Here is a 21,707-nt window from a genome sequence, read left to right as displayed (position 1 = left end):
AGTAGAGGCAGATCTAGACCAGACAGCGCCTTGAAGATGTTTCCCATTGTAGACCAGACAGAAGCCTTGAAGATGTTTCCCACTGTAGACCAGACAGAAGCCTTGCAGCATCCTACCAATGGCTGCTCTCTCCTCAGCCAGCTGTCTGTCAAAATGATAGGGAGCAGTCCTGATAAGATGAGAGTTTTCTCTTAATCAACAACTAATTGAAACACATTGATACACCATTCTGAAAAGGGAAAGATAGTAGATTGATCAACACACACTATTTCTGTAAGACATATTTTATTGTGGACAATGTTGTTTTGTAAAAAGATAGTAGCAGGGGTTCCATGTTTACAGTTTATATACTGAACAAAAATATAAATGCAACATGTAAAGTGTTGGTCCCATGTTTCATGAACTGAAATAAAAGATCCCAGAAATGTTCCATACACACAAAAAGCTTATTTCTCTCAAATGTTGTGCACAAATTTGTTTACATTCCTGTTAGTGAGCATTTCTCCTTTGCCAAGATAATTCATCCACCTGACAGGTGTGTCATATCAAGAACCTCATTAACCAGCATGATCATTACACAGGTGCACCTTGTGCTGGGGACAATAAAAGGCCAATCTAAAATGTGCAGTTTTGTCACACAACACATTGCCACAGATGTCTCAAGTTTTTAGGGAGCGTGCAATTGGCATGCTGACTGCAGGAATGTCCAACAAAGTTGTTGCCAGAGAGTTGAATGTTCATTTCTCTACCATAAGCCACCTCCAATGTCATTTTAGAGAATGTCTGTCTGTAATAAAGTCATTTGTGGGGAAAAACTCATTCTGATTGGCTGGGCCTGGCTGGGCCTGGCACCCCCTGGCCCACCCATGTCTGCGCCCCTGCCCAGTCATGAGAAATCCATAGATTAGGGCCTAATTCATGTATTTCAATTGACTGATTTCCTTCTATGAACTGTAAAATCTTTTTAATTGTTTCATGTTGAGTTTATATTTTTGTTCAGTATAGATAGTTTATAGCCATAGAGAATACCTTCCAATGCCCTTAGAAAGACACTGACTGACTGACTGACTGGCAGTCATGCTGTTAGCTCCCATCATCACATCAGCAGCACAGTGAGTAAAGCCAGGAAGGACAAAGAGGAGTCTTCATGCTGGAACCTGTGTGACCCACATATTAAGACAGGCAGGTCACACACGTACACACAGCCATTCACACTGTGCCTGTTAATGGCCCAGGAAACATTATCTGGTAGGGGACAGCTGTCGGCTCACGAGAGGGAGGGAGGCAGAAACAGAATGGTATTGGAGGCTCATTACCCCAAAAACATACAGGACAGCATACAGCAGGGGCCTCCCTCCCTCCCGTTCCAATCAGAACAGGGACAGAGGAGCTCACAGAGGGACCAGGAGACCAGGAGCATTCTCTCTTGGCAAGCATACGGATCTGACTGAGGTTCTGGCGAAAGAGTTAGAGGCTTGCTCCCTCATCCATTTTTCTCTCTCTTTCTTTATTTCTTTCCCCCTCTCCACTTCTCTCTCTCGTAAGATTATGTTTCTCCCCATGCAGGTGGCCAGGGTTGTCCGCTGCACTGTGTGATGTGCAGTAGTCAGCTGTGTTTGTGGAGGAAGGGTGTCGGGGGGAGGAGAGAGGACAGTGAGCCAGGCGGGGGAGTGTGGGATGTAGAAGAGGAGTGGAGGTCACTGGGTTGTGTTGTTGTAAACACTAGAGGATGCCAGCTCTCACTTGCCTTCCTCTCTCCTTCTCTCCATCTCTCTCCAGTCCCAGAGAGAATCCAGTTATAAGTCTCTCTAGTTTCCTCTCCTCCAGTGTTCTCTAGTCTCCTCCAGTGTTATCTAGTCTCCTCTCCTCCAGTGTTCTCTAGTCTCCTCCAGTGTTATCTAGTCTCCTCTTCTCCAGTGTTATCTAGTCTCCTCTCCTCCAGTTTTCTCTAGTCTCCTCTCCTCCAGTGTTCTCTAGTCTCTTCTCCTCTAGTGTTCTCTAGTCTCCTCTCCTCCAGTGTTCTCTAGTCTCTTCTCCTCTAGTGTTATCTAGTCTCCTCTCCTCCAGTATTATCTAGTCTCCTCTCCTTTAGTCTCCTCTGCTCCAGTGTCCTCTAGTCTCCTCTCCTCTTGTCTTCTCTCCTCCAGTTTTCTCTAGTCTCCTCTCCTCCAGTGTTCTCTAGTCTCCTCTCCTCCAGTGTTCTCTAGTCTCCTCTCCTCCAGTGTTATCTAGTCTCTTCTCCTCTAGTGTTATCTAGTCTCCTCTCCTCCAGTGTTCCTAGTCTCCTCTCGTCTCCTCTCCTTTAGTCTCCTCTCCTCCAGTATTATCTAGTCTCCTCTCCTTTAGTCTCCTCTGCTCCAGTGTCCTCTAGTCTCCTCTCCTCTTGTCTTCTCTCCTCCAGTTTTCTCTAGTCTCCTCTCCTCCAGTGTTCTCTAGTCTCCTCTCCTCCAGTGTTCTCTAGTCTCCTCTCCTCCAGTGTTATCTAGTCTCTTCTCCTCTAGTGTTATCTAGTCTCCTCTCCTCCAGTGTTCCTAGTCTCCTCTCGTCTCCTCTCCTTTAGTCTCCTCTCCTCCAGTATTATCTAGTCTCCTCTCCTTTAGTCTCCTCTGCTCCAGTGTCCTCTAGTCTCCTCTCCTCTTGTCTTCTCTCCTCTAGTGTTCTCTAGTCTCCTCTCCTCCAGTGTTCTCTAGTCTCCTCTCCTCTAGTGTTCTCTAGTCTCCTCTCCTCCAGTGTTCTCTAGTCTCCTCTCCTCCAGTGTTCTCTAGTCTCCTCTCCTCCAGTGTTCTCTAGTCTCCTCTCCTCTAGTGTTTTCTAGCTGAGGAGTGTGTCTCTCTTTATGTAGCCTTGCTAATGTTTGGAGTGTGAATAGTTATATTTCAGTGGGAGGGCCTTGTGGCGCTTTTACAGGCTTTGACTCACACAACATCTCTGATCAGGATATGTCGATCTGGCTGGCCTTGCCTGTACAGATGGAGCCAGTGTTCCTGTACAGATGGAGCCAGTGTTCTAATGAAGCTGATGTTTATGTCCTCCTCCTTCTGAGCAGAACGACCCTGTCTGTTTTGACCTGTGCTCTTGAGCACATTCACCACAGCTGGAGGGTTGTTAGGCTATGTGGAGGAGTAGGAGTATTTTGCCTAGCTATAAATAAATAAATACTTTACATTCCTTTTGCACACCTGCACTTCCATGGAGGTTATCATATTGGTATCAACAACGCTTCTGCCTATCGACAAGTGATAAGAAATATACAAATCCCATTGCTTTAGAGTCAGGGATACCACATGTGGAGACCTGCGTTGTAATGGGGGTCATACAGTGTTATGCTGCTGTACATGAGAAGGTGTTGGGCCTGATTAGCTAGAGAAGCCTGGAGAAACCATTACCTCCCATAGATCTCCCTCTGAAAGCCATTTCCTACAGGGGGATTGGGTTCCCCTCCACTTTGCCGTACATAAACCCCCTCCCTCATGCTGGGAAGTTGCAAGAAGTAGGCACAGAGAGAGAGGGGTATCTCAGCTCAGTGCAGCGATGGCCAATTAAGTCCTTAAAGGGTTTAGGCAGGAATTTGTTGGCTGTCAGGAGGTTGGTGTTTCCTGGCGTGAGCCTGTCTTTGATCTGTGTGGGGCGGAGGGAGGGGGAGGAGGTGACTAGAAGCATGTTCAGGGGGAGTTGGGTGGAGGGAGGAGGAGGAGGTGCACCACAGTGACTAGGAGCAGGTTCAGGGACTGTGTGGGGTAAAGGAAGTGGATGAGGTGCACCATGGTGACTAGGAGCAGGTTCAGGGACTGTGTTGGGTAAAGGAAGTGGATGAGGTGCACCATGGTGACTAGGAGCAGGTTCAGGGGAGTGAGACAACGAGATGGTGGAGAGGAGAAGGTTCTGGTCGTATTCCACACACACATTCACATGTGTGTATACACATGCTCACACACAGACAAACACACAGACACATACCCACACACACACATGAGTAGAGACACGTACACACACATGTGTGGCTCACATATATAAACAATCATAAACACCGTCATACATAGGCACACATTGTGCTGACCTTGCATACTTTAGGCTGACTAGAATTTCAGCCTGTAGTTTATGAGAACATGTTTTTTTATGTGTGTGCACAGACAGATACACCCGAGCTGGGAAAGTGATTACTGGAACACCGTCTGTAGATGGGAGGTTGTTGGTTTTTCATTACCTTCTTTCCTCTCGTAAATCTCTCCAGTTTATCTTTAACACTACCGGTGGGGAGGCAGAGAGGCTTTAGCTAGGCTCTGACCCTCTGATAGCAGGCCACCACTGTCCTGTTTCAGCTTTACAATGCTGCTGTGACATACACTACCAGTCAAAGGTTTGGGCACACCTACTCATTCAAGGATTTTTCTGAATTTTTTACTATTTTTTACATTGTAGAATAACAGGTAAGACATCAAAACAATGAAATAACATATATGGAATCATGTAGTAACCAAAAAAGTGTTTCATGAGGTAGTCACCTGAAATGCATTTCATTTAACCTTCTTAAAGGTTAATTTGTGGAATTTAATGTGTTTGAGTCAATCAGTTGTGTTGTGACCCAGTTACCTCTGCTGCAGAGGATAAGTTCATTGGAGTTACCAGCCTCAGAAATTGCAACCAAAATAAATGCTTTACAGAGTTCAAGTCACAGACACATCTCAACATCAACTGTTCAGAGGGGACTGTGTGAATCAGGCATTTTTTGGTCAAATTGCTCCAAAGAAACCACTACTGAAGGACACCAATAAGAAGAAGAGACCTACTTGGGCCAAAAAACACAAGCAATGGACATTAGACCGGTGGAAATTTGATCTTTGGTCTGGAGTCCAAATTTGAGATTTTTGGTTCCAACCGTCGTGTCTTTGTGAGACGCGGTGTGGGTGAATGGATGATCTCTGCATGTGTCGTTCCCACCGTAAAGCATGGAGGAGGAGGTGTTATGGTGTGGGGGTGCTTTGCTGGTGACACTGCCTGTGATGTATTTAAAATCAAGGCACACTTAACCAGCATGGCTACCACCGCATTCTACAGCGATATGCCATCCCATCTGGTTTAGGCTTAGTGGGACTATCATTTGTTTTTCAACAGGACAATGACCCAACACACCTCCAGGCTGTGTAAGGGCTATTTTACCAAGAAGGAGAGTAATGGAGTGCTGCATCAGATGACCTGGCCTCCACAATCCCCCGACCTCAACCCAATTGATATGGTTTGGGATGAGTCGGACGGCAGAGTGAAGGAAAAGCAGCCAACAAGTGCTCAATATATGTGGGAACTCCTTCAAGACTGTTAGAAAAGTATTCCAGGTGAAGCTGGTTGAGAGAATGCCAAGAGTGTGCAAAGCTGTCGTCAAGGCAAAGGGTGGCTATTTGAAGAATCTCAAATATAAAATATATTTTGATTTGTTTAACAATTTTTTGGTTACTACATGATTCCATATGTGTTATTTCATAGTTTTGATGTCTTCACTATTATTCTACAATGTAGAAAATAGTAAAAATAAAGAAAAACCTTTGAATGAGTAGGTGTGTCCAAACTTTTGACTGGTACTGTATATAATATTCCAATTGTTACTGGATAGAGTTACTTTGGAATGCCTTTCATAGAGTGCTTAGTGCACTACTTTTGATGAGAACTCTAGTCAAAAGTGTTGCACTTTGTAGAGTATAGGATGTTGTTTGTGTTCTATTCATATAGTCTAGATAAAGAACACTGTCTCTAATGGCCGTAGTGTTTATATGATGCTGTGTAGTCAGGCTGAATGAGACAGCTCACGGATCATTTGTTCCTCTTAAAACTGCATTTCCCTCTGTCACATTAGCTCAGCACTGTTGTCCTTATCTATTAGACAGACGGCTCCTATACCCCCACACTAATGGGCTTTTTATCTGGGAAAATGCATCTCTGAGTGTCTATAAGAGTGGGTTTGATGCCAGCGAGGGGTGTGTTATATTTTTACATTACAGCGCTTCCCAGAAAATCAATACAGATGAAAATCATGTCCAAAAGTGGTGTTTGAAGTGGGAATACCTGTAGACGAGTTGTAATGCAACTGCAGGATACATCAGCCAGTGTCAGGGTTATATGTGTAAACAGGAAGTGAAAGTGATATGTGATGAAGACCGATGATGAGGAGGGGATTATGTGTGTGTCTGGAGGCGTGTCTTATACCCCATGTCATTAGGCTGACACAGAGAGAGAGTGTGACGTGGTAAAGGGGGAGATGGTAGGTCAAAGCCATTCTTATGTGTGGATGCACACATGTTTTATCACCCTTGGTGTAGAGCGCATTGTCAACAAGGCCTTGTGGGTAGGGGATGACACACAAGCTGTGGCCAGTGGTCCAGCCGTTCATGTTATGACAGTCCTTGGTTCTTTATAGTCTACTCTGATAGAAGTGGTCACTGCGGCCAGGTCTACGTTGTGACGTATCAGTGACAGTCCCCAATTATAGGCTATGGTAACACTGTGGCGGTTTCCTCTTGTCATTATGTTGTTGCTGTAGATCAGTGTTGTGGTCTGTAGATGACGCATTGCATCTGAGCGAGGCATGTCAAATCTACTTTCCTGTCTAACTGGAGTGACTGGTTTTAGTGTTATTATACCCTTGGTATCATAGCTAATCTCTGCCGGTGCTGACCTCACGTTAACCCTTTATCTTCCTCTCTGTCCACAGTACTACGCGATGACTTCAGACAGAACCCTGCTGATGTGATGGTGGCAGCGGGCGAGCCTGCAGTCCTAGAGTGTATGCCCCCTCGCGGGCATCCTGAACCTAGCATATCCTGGAAGAAGGACGGTGCCAACATCGATGACAGAGATGAACGAATCACTGTGAGTGGAACTGGTTATATATGTGTGTGTGTGTGTGTTTGTGTTTTACATGTGTGAGTGAGATTGTGCAGTTATGTTCATCAATGTATTTGATACTATATCAATGTTTGTTTAAACCTCACATTGATTGATTTGGCCCCTGTTGTTTCACCAATAGCGATTTAAACTCCAAATCAGCAAACTGCGGTTGTTCTAACACTTAATGAAGCGAGACCCGGAATTAGTCTTGGTTCATTTGTCAAGCAGCACAACATTTATTAGGATCCTATCGAGTAAGATCAGCCAGTAGAACAAACACTCACTACTATGATGAAATGAAAAAACATTTTGATAAAGAGGAAAGTTGGTCTCTGCAGCACTGAGGGAGTGGAAATGTTCCCTCTCTATCTGATTTATATAGCGTTCGAGGCCAGCCACCAATTAGATTTAATGCAGGGTGTAGTGCAGGGAGCAGCAGTATCAATCACACCCCTGCTGCTGCTGAGTAGAGCAGTGGAGGGCTGACCTTGATGGGCCCACTGCCTCCACCATATATCTATCTGCACTTTCCCTGTAGATAGTTACAGTATATGGTGGAGGAAGTGATTGTGTGTTTGATATCTCTGACTGGCTGAGCGTGTAGGGTGGATGGAGCTTCAGTCAGCTTATAGTGATGGACAGAGAAGGGGATAGTAAAACCATGGGTCTGTGTGGGTTATGATCATATGTTGACTCATGTTTAACTAACTCTTCAGTTTCTACCATCTGCCAACAACATCACATTGGACATTTGGCCAGTAGGCTGATGATTAGCCAGGCCCTGAATGGATCAGTAAGGATGATTAGCCAGGCCCTGAATGGATCAGTAAGGATGATTAGCCAGGCCCTGAATGGATCAGTAAGGATGATTAGCCAGGCCCTGAATGGATCAGTAAGGATGATTAGCCAGGCCCTGAAGGGATCAGTAAGGATGATTAGCCAGGCCCTGAATGGATCAGTAAGGATGATTAGCCAGGCCCTGAATGGATCAGTAAGGATGATTAGCCAGGCCCTGAAGGGATCAGTAAGGATGATTAGCCAGGCCCTGAAGGGATCAGTAAGGATGATTAGCCAGGCCCTGAAGGGATCAGTAAGGATGATTAGCCAAGCCCTGAATGGATCAGTAAGTGTCACGGTTCAGACAGACGACCAGAGGACCACAATTGCGTCACACCAGAAAGTTTATTAAACTTAAGGGAAAAGGGAAGTAGGGAGTGAATGAAGGCTCCAGGGGTAACAGGGATCCCGTCCAATGCGCTGGGTCTGTGCCCCCCCCAGTGGCAGCGATGCGTCCTATGAAGCCGGTGGTGGGTGGTCCAGAAGTCCTGGGGGGGGGGAGACACAGACACAACAGGGCGGAATGAAACCAGGCAGCAGTACAGTTCAAGGGAAATCCAAAATACGTAGTAGCAAGGCAGAAGGCTGGTCAGAGTTACCGGGATTGAAGAGTAGTCAGGAGTCGTAATGGCAGAAGCAGGTCTGGATCTCCTGAGGCAGAAGAGTATCCAAAAAACAGGCAGGTCCGGGGTCACAAAACCAGGGTGAGCCAGAAGCGCGAGCAAACAGGTTCCGGGTGTGAGCTTTGCAGACGATCTGACACCGGAGAGCTGAAAGACAGGGCCTTAAATACTGGGAGAGGTAGTGGGTAATGCAGCGCAGCTGGCAGAGTAATTAGAGCAGAGCAGAGCAGGGACAGGTGGAGCTAGTTAGGCTGAGTAGAGAGAGTGGTGAGCAGAGTGGAAGAAAATTAAGGTGGTAACCCGGTGGAGTGAGAGGCCCATGACAGAACCCCCCCCCCAAGGGACGGCCCCAGAAGTCCCAAGAGCAACACCACGCCGGGCGGGAGGAGGGGAGCCGGAGGAGGGCTAGAACTCCTCCGAACGGTCCGAGTGAACGTCCTCATCCTCGGAGGAAGCCGGAGGGCCGTGGTCGGGAGATGGGACAGGTCCCGAGACAGGATCAGGCACAGGACAGGAAGCCGAGCGGGCCGGACGGTTAGGGACCCCTCTGGGGCGGCCCCTACGGATTGCAGGTTGATCAGGATGCCGTTGGTGGAAAGCGGTGATGAGAGTCCTATCCACAATCCGACTAGCTGGCACCCAGGTCCTCTCCTCAGGTCCATAGCCCTCCCAGTCAATGAGGTACTGGAGACCCCTACCCCTCCGTCTGGACCGAAGCAGGCGGCGGACGGTGTAAACCAGACCACCATCGACGAGCCGTGGAGGAGGAGGACCAGGCGCAGCAGGGACCAGCGGACTCTCATGGATGGGCTTAATCTTAGACACATGGAAAGTGGGGTGCACCCTCAGGGAATTAGGCAGTTGGAGCCGGACAGCAGTTGGGCTAATCACTCTTATGATAGGGAATGGGCCAATGAACCGAGGTGCCAGCTTCTGCGACTCCACCCTGAGTGGCAGGTTCTTCGATGACAACCACACCCTTTGACCAACATGGTAGGTGGGAGCAGGAATTCTCCGACGGTTGGCCCCGGTAGTGTAGCTGGCAACGGATCTGAGGAGTGTGGCTCGGGCTTGTGACCAGGTGCGGCGACATCGACGGGCAAAAGCAAGTGCAGATGGGCAAGTAACCTCCTCTTCCTGGCTGGCAAATAGAGGAGGCTGGTATCCATAAACACATTGGAAAGGGGACATACCGATGGCAGAGCAGGTCAGAGAATTGTGTGCGTACTCCACCCATGTCAATTGCTGCGACCAGGAGTGGGGGTTGCGTGAAGTCATGCATCGCAGTCCCTTCTCGAGCTCCTGATTAGCCCGCTCTGACTGCCCATTGGATTGGGGATGGAATCCGGAAGTCAGACTGACTGTGGCTCCCAGCAGGTGACAGAACTCCTTCCAAAAAGCGGAGGAGAATTGTGGACCACGGTCAGAAACTACATCCTTTGGCAGTCCGTGGATCCGGAAGACGTGTTCCAGGACCACCTGGGCGGTCTCCTTGGCGGTTGGGAGCTTGGGGAGGGGAATGAAGTGTGCCATCTTGCTGAAACGGTCAACGATGGTGAGAATGACGGTCATGCCACTTGAAGGGGGCAGCCCCGTGACAAAGTCAAGGGCGATGTGAGACCAGGGACGTCTGGGCACAGGCAGGGGCTGCAGCAATCCGGCTGGGGGCTGGCAGGACGACTTGTGTTGGTTGCAGATGGGGCAGGCTTGGACGAATTCCCGTACATCCTTCCTCAGAGAGGGCCACCAGAACCTCTGGGCGAGCAGGTTGTAAGTGCGGGTGGAGCCAGGGTGACAAGCTAGGCGGGAGTCATGTCCCCACTGAACGACCTGGGACCTCAGGTCTTCGGGGACAAAAAGGCGGTCAGCTGGGCAAGTGCTGGGACCTGGCTGGTTACGGAGAGCCTCCAGCACCTGTTCCTCAACAGCCCAGGTCAGAGCTGCAACGATGCAGGGACTTGGCAGAATCGACACAGGGTCCTTGGAGGGGGTGTCATCCTTCTGGAATTGACGGGAGAGGGCGTCTGGCTTGGTGTTGCGTGATCCAGGCCGGTATGACAGAGTGAAATTAAACCTGGTGAAGAACAGGGCCCAGCGGGACTGCCTGGAGTTCAACCGTTTGGCCGTGCGGATGTACTCCAAGTTCTTATGATCGGTCCAAACGAGAAATGGAATGGTGGACCCCTCCAGCCAGTGACGCCACTCCTCCAAGGCAAGCTTCACAGCCAGCAGCTCACGGTTCCCTATGTCGTAATTGCACTCAGAGGGGGACAACCGACGTGAGAAAAAGGCACAGGGATGGAGCTTCCTATCCTCCGCAGCCCACTGAGAAATCACAGCACCAACTCCCACATCCGAGGCGTCCACCTCCACAATGAATTGCCGGTCCACATCAGGCATCTGGAGGATGGGAGCGGAGGTGAACCTCACCTTGAGGGTACTGAAGGCTTTGTCGGCTGCTGGGGTCCAGGTGAAGGGTTGCTTGGTGCTGGTTAGAGCAGTGAGAGGGGCAGCAACGGTACTGTAGTTCCGGATAAACTTCCTATAGAAGTTAGCAAACCCCAGAAACTGTTGCAGCTTCTTTCTGTTCTCCGGAACAGGCCATGAAGTGACTGCTGATACTTTGGCAGGATCCATTTGGATACTTCCCTCTGCCACTATGTACCCCAGGAAGGCCACTGTCTTGACGTGAAACTCACATTTCTCTGCCTTGGCGTAGAGGGAATTCTCCAGAAGACGATGAAGGACTTGCTGGACATGGCGGGTGTGTTCCGACAGGTTTCTGGAGTAGATTAAGATGTCATCCAGGTAAACGAAGACAAACTTGTTTAACATGTCCCGCAGTACATCATTCACTAGAGCCTGGAACACAGCAGGAGCATTGGTGAGGCCAAAAGGCATAACCAGATACTCGTAGTGGCCTGTTGGTGTATTGAATGCGGTTTTCCATTCATCTCCCTCCCGGATCCGCACTAGGTGGTAAGCGTTTCTGAGATCCAACTTGGTAAAAACAGTGGCTCCCTGGAGCAACTCAAAAGCAGAGGTGAGCAGAGGCAGAGGGTAACGGTTTTTCACTGTGATGTCGTTGAGTCCCCTGTAGTCGATGCAGGGGCGAAGAGATCCGTCCTTCTTCCCCACAAAGAAGAAGCCAGCACCAGCAGGAGATGAAGATGAACGGATTAATCCTGCGGACAGAGAGCCATTGATGTAGTCCTCCATGGACTTTCTTTCAGGAGCAGACAACGAATAAAGACGACCCTTTGGAGGAGCTGTTCCAGGGAGGAGGTCGATGGCACAGTCGTACGGACGGTGAGGGGGCAGAGATGTGGCTCTTGCTTTGTTAAACACCTCTCTGAGACCATGGTAGCATTCTGGGACATTGGAGAGGTCAGGAGCGGAGTTAGTAGGTACTGGCCGAGGGGGTAGTGCGGCAGCAAGCAGGCAGGTTCGGTGGCAGTCCTCTCCCCACTCCCTGATCACCCCGGTCACCCAGTCGAGCTGAGGGTTGTGCCGGCGGAGCCATGGGTAACCCAGGATGAGGGGTTGGCCTGGAGAGGGGAGCAGGTGAAACTGGATAGTTTCTTGATGGTTTCCGGACAGACCCATCGAGACCGGGGCCGTGACATGAGTGACCGATCCGAGTAAGTGTCCGTCCAGTGCCCGGGCAGGAATAGGAGGTGTCAAACGGAGGTTCTCCAGTCCCAGTTGGCGTGCCAGCTTGATGTCCATTATGTTGGCTTCGGCGCCAGAATCCACCAGAGCAGCCAGGGTGTGAGTTGAGTCAGAGAGGCGGAGGTGAACTTGCAGCAGGGGTTTGCGGTCGGAGGACTGGATGGTCATTGAACTCAACCGGACTCCCCCTATGCCCGGTGAGCTTCGGCCCTTTAAAGGGCAGGTTACCACACGATGTCCCTCACCTCCACAATAGAGGCAGAGGTTTGAGGTGAAGCGGCGCTGGCGCTCTGCAGGAGTGAGGGAGGCTCGCCCAATCTCCATAGGCTCAGACTGATCAAGCTGACCTGGGTGAGTGGCAGTAGATGACAGGAGCCCAGTCGGATCTCTCCGAATGCCGGTAGTAGGTGGACCTTGGCGCCCCCTCTCACGACGACGGGTCTGTATCCTTCTGTCGATCCTGACAGTCAGTGCGATGGCTTCATCAAGAGTGGAAGGCAGTTCATGGGAGACCAACTCGTCCTTGATATAGTCAGCCAAACTATGGAAGAACGCGTCCACCAACGATGGTGTGTTCCAAGAACTTCGTCTAGCCAGGGTTCGGAAGTCGATGGAATGGTCTGCGACTGTACGTCTGCCTTGTCGAATACTGAACAGTTCACGAGACGCCTCTGCGGTGGGTGAATCCAGGTCAAACACCTTCAGCATCTCCTCAGCAAACAGGTCGAAGGTTGCACATGCGGGGGTTTGACGTTCGAACTCTGCTGTTCCCCAGAGTCGAGCTCGGCCCGTCAGGTGAGTGATGGCATACCCAACTTTAGCCCCCTCCGTGGCGAAGGTCCTTGGCTGCAAGGAGAACTGAAGTCGGCAGCTAGTCAGGAATGGCCGGACCTGGGTTGAATCGCCGTTGAACCGCTCGGGGTTTCCAATCTTGGGTTCCGGAGCAGCGGCTGCAATGACCGGGGCAGGTAACTCGGGGGCTGGGCTGGTGGGCAGACTGGCTGGGGTAAGGTTGGTGAGGAGTTGAATGATCATGGCGAGTTGTTGTTGCTGCTGCTGGAACTGCTGCTCATGCTCATCGGTTTCCATGTCGGGGAAAGTGTGCGCTGAGTCCATAATGGTCAGATCGTACTGTCACGGTTCAGACAGACGACCAGAGGACCACAATTGCGTCACACCAGAAAGTTTATTAAACTTAAGGGAAAAGGGAAGTAGGGAGTGAATGAAGGCTCCAGGGGTAACAGGGATCCCGTCCAATGCGCTGGGTCTGTGCCCCCCCCAGTGGCAGCGATGCGTCCTATGAAGCCGGTGGTGGGTGGTCCAGAAGTCCTGGGGGGGGGGAGACACAGACACAACAGGGCGGAATGAAACCAGGCAGCAGTACAGTTCAAGGGAAATCCAAAATACGTAGTAGCAAGGCAGAAGGCTGGTCAGAGTTACCGGGATTGAAGAGTAGTCAGGAGTCGTAATGGCAGAAGCAGGTCTGGATCTCCTGAGGCAGAAGAGTATCCAAAAAACAGGCAGGTCCGGGGTCACAAAACCAGGGTGAGCCAGAAGCGCGAGCAAACAGGTTCCGGGTGTGAGCTTTGCAGACGATCTGACACCGGAGAGCTGAAAGACAGGGCCTTAAATACTGGGAGAGGTAGTGGGTAATGCAGCGCAGCTGGCAGAGTAATTAGAGCAGAGCAGAGCAGGGACAGGTGGAGCTAGTTAGGCTGAGTAGAGAGAGTGGTGAGCAGAGTGGAAGAAAATTAAGGTGGTAACCCGGTGGAGTGAGAGGCCCATGACAGTAAGGATGATTAGCCAAGCCCTGAAGGGATCACTAAGGATGATTAGCCAGTCCCTGAAGGGATCAGTAAGGATGATTAGCCAGGCCCTGAAAAGATCAGTAAGGATGATTAGCCAGGCCCTGAAAAGATCAGTAAGGCCAACGTTACAGCATGGTCTGATTAGCACAACAGCAAACTGCAACTCTGTTTACATAAAGACCATTAGCCGTAATTAGAAGTATGTTCCTCCTCTCTGGGCTGTTTCTGTTACATACAGCTGATACAGCTTCATCCTCAGCCCAGAACACCCTGCCATCAATGTGTTCAGCACTATTGACATGACAGCTGATACAGCTTCATCCTCAGCCCAGAACACCCAGCCATGGATGTGTTCAGCACTATTGACATGACAGCGGATACAGCTTCATCCTCAGCCCAGAACACCCAGCCATGGATGTGTTCAGCACTATTGACATGACAGCTGATACAGCTTCATCCTCAGCCCAGAACACCCAGCCATGGATGTGTTCAGCACTATTGACATGACTGAACACTGCCTGAGGGTGTTGGCCTAATCACAGCTCTAACTAATAAACAGCGTGAGAGCCCGCCCCCCCGCCCTCAGCCACTCGCTAGCTGCACCGGGGGAAGATTAAAAAAGAAGTGCCTGGCAGTTTCACAGCGTAATTGAAAGTGTATAATCTAGTGGAAATTGAATCAAATCAATCTGTCTCTGAATTCAGCCAGCAGTTACTGATAAGCACACAGTCTCTGCATCAACCTCGGAGCTAGTTTATTGGCTGTGGTTGCGTGTGCACAACATTATGTCTTTGTGTTTGTGTGTGTGCTTACGTGTGTGTGTGTGTGTGCGTGTGTGTGTGTGTGTGTGCGTGCATGTTTGTGCGTGTGTGTGTGTGCGCATGTGTGTGTGTGCGCGTGTGTGTGTGCGTGTGTGTTTGTGTGTGCGCGTGTGTGTGTGTGTGTGTGTGCATGTGTGTTTGTATGTGTGCGTGTGCGTGTGCGTGTGTGTGTGTGTGTGTGTGTGTGTGTGTGTGTGTGTGTGTGTGTGTGTGTGTGTGTGTGTGTGTGTGTGTGTGTGTGTGTGTGTGTGTGTGTGTGTGTGTGTGTGTGTGTGTGTGCATGTGTGTGTGCATGTGTGTGTGTGTGTGCGCGCACCACTGTAACTTTGTTGGGACCTGTCATTTCTCCATGTGTGAGAACACAGCCTGCTCTCTTCTGTCATCAGGGTTGCTTCATTCACAGACACCTGGCCCATAATGCCCCTACCCTATCCAAGTCCCAGCTACACACTCACTCTCAGGCTCAGTCAGGCTGACACACAAACACACACACACACACATAAAACACACACGCACACACACAAAACACACACGTGCACACACACACACACACACAAAACACACACGCACACACACAAAACACACACGTGCACACACACACACACAAAACACACAAGCATACATACAAAACACACATGTGCACACACACACACACACACACACGCTCTGGAGAGGTGGTTTGAGGACAGAGCAGAGCAGAGCAGGTGTGTATAACTGCCCAGTGATCATAGGTGTTTATAACTGCCCAGTGATCATAGGTGGGTATAACAGCCCAGTGATCATAGGTGGGTATAACTGCCCAGTGATCATAGGTGTTTATAACTGCCCAGTGATCATAGGTGGGTATAACTGCCCAGTGATCATAGGTGGGTATAACTGCCCAGTGATCATAGGTGGGTATAACTGCCCAGTGATCATAGGTGGGTATAACTGCCCAGTGATCATAGGTGTGTATAACTGCCCAGTGATCATAGGTGTGTATAACTGCCCAGTGATCATAGGTGTGTATAACTGCCCAGTGATCATAGGTGTTGATAACTGTCCTACACATGGCCTTTCCCATAATGAGATTGCACTCCGTTTAAACAGAACACACATTTTGCTAGCCCTGCTGTTTAGAAGCTGTTTCTACGATAACATCCTCTCTGTGTTGTGTTTTGGATTTTTTGCAGTGACTTGTGAAATCTTAGTGTAAACCAGTATTTGCTATAAACACAGGCTCAGTGACTGGTGCTGTCTATATCCTGTATTCTGCAGAGCTGGGCCTTGGGAGGGAATGACAACACACAACACCCGTCTGGTTAGGGAGAGATTTAACAGTGCAGCGTGGGATGTGTTCCTTCCTCTAAAGTGCCTGGGTAGGATGTGGACTCACAGACTGACTGGTCCCACATGGACACTTAAACCGTCTCTACACACAAACCAGGTCCGTCCATGTGTAATGGGCTGTGCTGACAGATGGGAGAATGGATGGGCCGATATGTGAATGCCAATCGAAAACAGAGTGATGTGCGGTGCTGTATTTTGAGAGGGCTGTGTCAGAGTGTGTTTGTCAGTGGCATGGTATTAGAGCTGAGGCTGGGCCAGAGTGAAGATGGGTTGGGACAGGGAGGAGATGAGAGGTGACGGGGTGCCTCCCCTCCCCCAGACGTGTTGGAAATTGCCGTCTCCCTGGCGATGGTAGTCCCCCTTACCCACCTTCGGTTGGGATTTGTTGTGTGGTGCTATGCTTGGCCAGACTGGGATGGGCTGGGATGGGCTGGGCTGGGATGGGCTGGGATGGGCTGGGCTGGGCTGGGATGGGCTGGGATGGGCTGGGATGGGCTGGGATGGGCTGGGATGGGTGTGACATAGAAAGATGTCAGAGAAATCAGACATCACAGGATGAAGAAGACAAGAGAGCAGCCGGACCTGCCATCCCTGCCATCTCCTATCTATGTTAGCCCTGCCCAGTGGCTCCTCCTAGCTGCTGTATGTTAGAAAGCTGTGTGTACAAGGCGGTGAAATGCTGAGCTCTCTGCACTGGGCTGGTGTGGTAACAAGTGTTCCACAGCCGCCACAGTTAATAAGACAGACGAAAGACAATGCACAGCAAGGTCTCTTTTTTTTTTGTCAAGCCGCTACTCCGCTGAGAGCACATGGAGGCATTCATCACACCTGTGCAAAACAAGTCTGTTAAGGGGATGAGGGCCTTATAATGGAACAGAACAAAAAGGCATCCAGCTCAACAGTTTGAGGCTGAACTAAACCAATGTTGGTGTGTGGAGGGAACCAGCCAGCAGTGGGACAGTGCATTGTCTTCCCCTTCCTTTGTTTAGTAGTTGAGGGTGATTATCGGCCTGGAAAATGAAATGCAGCATGAATGCCGCCACAACGCGTGCTGAATGGGGGTTTTGCACTATCAGCATTACCCAATGACGGGAGACAAAAAACGGTGTTGGGATAGGGCCATCTCCCTGTGATGCAGGATAATGGTCAGATTGGTGCTGCCTTCAGCAGCCCCCTGTGTTGTGGAGGGGATATACACAGAGACAAAGAGAGGTGCAGAGAGAAAGGAAGGCCTCTCCATTCACACTGGGCCACTCCAGAGGGCCCCGCTGCCCAGGCACTCCAAATATGCCTGAGCAGAATGGGACAGTGCCACCTCCATGCAGAGGTGGGAAAACTAATTGAGTGCTTTTGCCCTAAAGTGGATACTCATGTCAAAGACCTATGGGACCTCCAGTCCACCTCCCTCTCCCTGCCCTGCGTGGTCTGACCTGACCTGACCTTGGGCCTTTGTGAGTGGTACAGTGCTTTAGCTGTTAAGCCCTCCCTCAAACAAACTGTAACATAATGACACTTCAAACCCCCTGGGCCTCTATAGTGCCGGTGTGCCCCTTCTCTTCCCTTCCTCTTGTTTCCCCTTGTCTTCTATTTAAAGGCTGTTTTTATGGTTCATAGTAAACAAGCGGTGAGTGCGAGAGGGGTCCCAGAATGCCTCAGAACACTGAGGAATGTGTCCGGTCATGTCCCTGGAGGACCCTTGTCCATCCGCTGGCTAGCTGGTTGCTTAGTTGAGTGGAGGAGTTCGACGGCCTCTCCCTGTCTCTACTCCTCCCAGATGGGCTGTTAGGCTACACACAACAGATGGGTTGGGTTGTTCCACTGAGAACCTTCTGACATTCTATTTCTATATTCCCCTGTTCTTAGAACCTGTCATTCCCCTACCTAGCAGACGTCATGTGGATTGTTTTGCTTATGAACAAGGTGTCACTCTTCATTAGGCTGCTGTGTCATAATAAAAGTGAGGCTCCGTTCTCCACATGCCAGTGATACCTGTTTTTAGATCACCTACAGTGCAGAGCGCAGGCACACATGGAGTGTTGACCACAGTTAATTAGATTTAGTGATACGTTACATAGTGTGTCATAAAGTGAATACATATGTAGGAGTGTGATTGACTGAAGGCAGCCAGTGAAAGGCAGCAGGTTTGGGGCATCTTTCGCAATGCTGTGTGGGGCTACCCCTTTCAACTCCCCCCTACGTACACACACCCCCAGCGTACACACATACACACCCCTACACACAAACACACACACACACACACACATACACACACACACCTCAGTGGGTCTTTAATAAAGGGATCTGTTACAGGCCTGGGGGTGGGGGTCCGGGGTCTGTCGGCTTGTGGGCTGAGGTTTGTAACCCTTAAACCCTTAAGCACCCTTGCAGCAGGCAGATCAGTGGTGCCCCCTGCTATTGTGTGCTGCTACACTGACTGGCATGGCTGTCAGCTCAGAGAGGGGCTGGGGGCCTGATGAGGACCTGAGAGGGGCCGGGCAGCCTCACCCAGTACCTGAGAACAAAGCACCTCCCCTGGCCTGTAATCAAAGCCCTGGGAAATAACAGCCATCACACTCACCTGGTCCTGGACACAAAACACAACTTTTAGAGTGTGTGTGCGTGCATGCGTGTGTATGCGTGCCTGCGTGCGTTATGATGTGTGCATAAGAACTCAAGTAAAAGCTAAATGTTCTTCTTCTCTGGGACCCTCTCCTCAGTACGGTAGGGGAGATTGCTGTGCTGGAAGTCATTTGTGGCTGGAGTAATGCTTCCAATCTGCCCTGCCCCAGGTGTGCCCTCAGGGAAGTGTGGTTTGTAGGTTTGGGGAAGTGATTTTTGGCCAGGCTAGCCCTGAGCAGAAACATACTATCTGATGAAGCCATAAAAACCACAGGTGGAATTAGAATAGCATAGAATGGCTGGATAGGTAATGCAGTCAGTGGTGAAAAAAAAAGTAGCCAATTGTCATACTTGAGTAAAAGTAAAGATAATGTAATAGAAAATGACTCAAGTAAAAGTGAAAGTCACCCAGTAAAATACTACTTTAGTAAAAGTCTAAAAGTATTTGGTTTCAAATATACTTAAGTATCAAAAGTAAATGTAATTGCTAAAATATACTTAAGTATCAAAAGTAAAAGTAAAAGTATTAATCATTTTCAATTTCTTATATTAATCAAACCAGATGGCACCATTTTCTTGTTTTTTATTTATTTATGGATAGCCAAGGGCACACTCCAACATTCAGGCATCATTTACAAACGAAGCATTTGTATTTAGTGAGTCCGCCAGATCAGAGGGAACATGACCGGGGATGTTCTCTTGATAAGTGTGTGAATTGGACCATTTTCCTGTCCTGCTAAGCATTCAAAATGTAATGAGTACTTTTGGATGTCAGGGAAAATGTATGGAGTAAAAAGTACATTATTTTTATTTAGGAATGTAAAAGTAAAACTTGTCAAAAATATAAATAGTAAATTAAAGTACAGGTACACTAAAAAAATACTTAAGTAGTACGTTCAAGTATTTTTACTTAAGTACTTTACACCACTGACGGCAGTTAGTACAGTAGTACAGTCTTTTGGTTTTCTATCACATGGACCACAGGACATACATGGCTCACTAAGATTCATTGGTCAGTTTGTACTCCCATCAAAACATGACAGATGGAGTTTTACTGAACTCTGAATGCCTTTGGTCATAGTTGTGTAAAGATTCATAACTCCATGTGTGAGGAAATGCAATGCTTTTATACTGAGAAAATGTTTTGCAATGTTAGGAGTGCTGTTTTGTGTTCCCTCTATGACACCCCAGGGCCCTCTGTCTCTAGTTGATTACAGTGTGTCTCCTCTGTCCTCTCAAGGGCTAACCTCTCATCTCTCTCTTTTCTCTCGTTCCTCAGATCCGGGGAGGAAAGCTGATGATAACCAATGCCAGAAAAAGCGACGCTGGGAAGTATGTGTGTGTCGGGACCAACATGGTGGGAGAGAGGGAGAGCGAGATCGCTGAGCTCACTGTGCTCGGTAAGTAACCGTCCTCACACACACTCACGCACACGCTCTCTCTCTCTCTCACACTCTCTCTCTCTCTCTCTCTCTCTCTCTCTCTCGCTCTCTCGCTCTCTCTCTCTCTCACACTCTCTCTCACTCTCTCTCTCTCTCTCTCTCTCTCTCTCTCTCTCTCTCTCTCTCTCTCTCTCTCTCTCTCTCTCTCTCTCTCTCTCTCTCTGTCTCTCTCTCTCTCTCTCTGTCTCACTGTTTGTTTGTGTACAGCGGTGAAGAGTGTCCAGATGTTTCTGTTTGTGTGTGTCTCCAAGGAGACTAAACGGTGTCATTGACCCCTTCAAGAGGAGTGTGACATGGCCTTCACTCTAACAGATAACCATGAACTCCCCCAGGCACCCCACACCCCTCTACTGACCCCCCTTTTATCCCCCGCTGGACACCCCCCCCCACCCCCCTTCCCCTACTGACCCACCTTAGCACCTCTCCTCTGGCCAGCTGTGCCCCATTCCACCATGACTGGCCTTTGACCCCACAGCTCTCCGGTGCCTCACTTTATAGTGTCAGTATTGACCTCAGTCTGCTGAACTTCTGACTGTCCTCTCCACTTCCTCTACTTCCTGTCCCCCTAGAACTCTTATCATCCCCTCCAACAGGGCCCACGTATTTTTCTTTCCAACATAAGATACATCATTATATATGGAAATTATACTGAGATGGCTTCAAAGGGCTCAGCCCATAGCTATGGCTTTGCCTGTTTGAGTAAACATCACAAGAGAAAAACTCATGACAGCCCCAGGACTTACTGAACACTTTTTCAAGCCAAGTCTGAAGGGGATGTGAGGGAATATGTGGAGGGAGGGGAGAAAGCAGAGAGGAGGGAGGGGAGAGAGCAGAGAGGAGGGAGGAGAGAGAGTAGAGAGGAGGGAGGAGAGAGAGCAGAGAGGAGGGAGGAGAGAGAGCAGAGAGGAGGGAGGAGAGAGAGCAGAGAGGAGGGAGGAGAGAGAGTAGAGAGGAGGGAGGAGAGAGAGCAGAGAGGAGGGAGGAGAGAGAGCAGAGAGGAGGGAGGAGAGAGAGTAGAGAGGAGGGAGGAGAGAGAGCAGAGAGGAGGGAGGAGAGAGAGTAGAGAGAAGAGAGGGGAGAGAGTGCAGAGAGGAGGGAGGGGAGAGAGCAGAGAGGAGGGAGGAGAGAGAGTAGAGAGAAGAGAGGGGAGAGAGTGCAGAGAGGAGGGAGGGGAGAGAGCAGAGAGAAGAGACGGCAGAGACTAGAGAGTAGAGAGGAGGGAGGGGAGAGAGAGGAGAGAAGGGAGGGGAGAGAGCAGAGAGAAGGGAGGGGAGAGAGCAAAGAGAAGGGAAGGGAGAGAGTAGAGAGGAGGAAGGGGAGAGAAGATAGAGGAGGGAGGAGGGAGGAGGGAGGGGAGAGAAGATAGAGGAGGGAGGAGGGAGGAGGGAGGGGAGAGAGTAGAGAGAAGGAAGGGGAGAGAGTAGATAGAAGGGAGGTCAAACTATCGAATTGCAATTGTTGAGCCTTGGGAAATATTAAAAAACAAATGTTGGAGGAGAGGGAGATTAAAGGTATTAGGAAATCTGCTAAGTGTTCCCTATGGAGATGCTCTGCGTGTTGTTGTGTGTTTTGTTTCTGCTGAAGGGATAGGGGCCGGAGAGGGAGCTGAGCTGGACCTGAGAGGCCAGGGGTGGTTAGATGGCTATCTGTTTTCATTTGACAAGCTTTTTCCAAAATGTA

The 21,707-nt window shown here is 49.5% G+C and overlaps 1 protein-coding gene across 1 annotated transcript in view; it reads left to right on the top strand.

Annotated features, from left to right (window-relative positions):
• Nucleotides 1-21,707, top strand: part of LOC311102000 (roundabout homolog 1-like) — a gene marked incomplete at its 3' end in the record, with an annotated part of 517,698 nt that overhangs the window by 431,369 nt on the left and 64,622 nt on the right. The window contains exons 3-4 of the mRNA XM_084143224.1: nucleotides 6,701-6,858; nucleotides 19,865-19,985. Of these exons, the coding sequence (XP_083999350.1) occupies nucleotides 6,701-6,858; nucleotides 19,865-19,985 (279 nt within the window). The remainder of the gene's footprint in view (nucleotides 1-6,700; nucleotides 6,859-19,864; nucleotides 19,986-21,707) is intronic.

The sequence above is a fragment of the Coregonus lavaretus genome, assembly GCF_964263955.1.
Source record: "Coregonus lavaretus genome assembly, chromosome: 26".
Lineage (NCBI taxonomy): Eukaryota > Metazoa > Chordata > Actinopteri > Salmoniformes > Salmonidae > Coregonus > Coregonus lavaretus.
The sequence above is the reverse complement of the archived record's forward strand: the minus strand, read 5'-3'. Positions and strand labels throughout refer to the sequence as shown.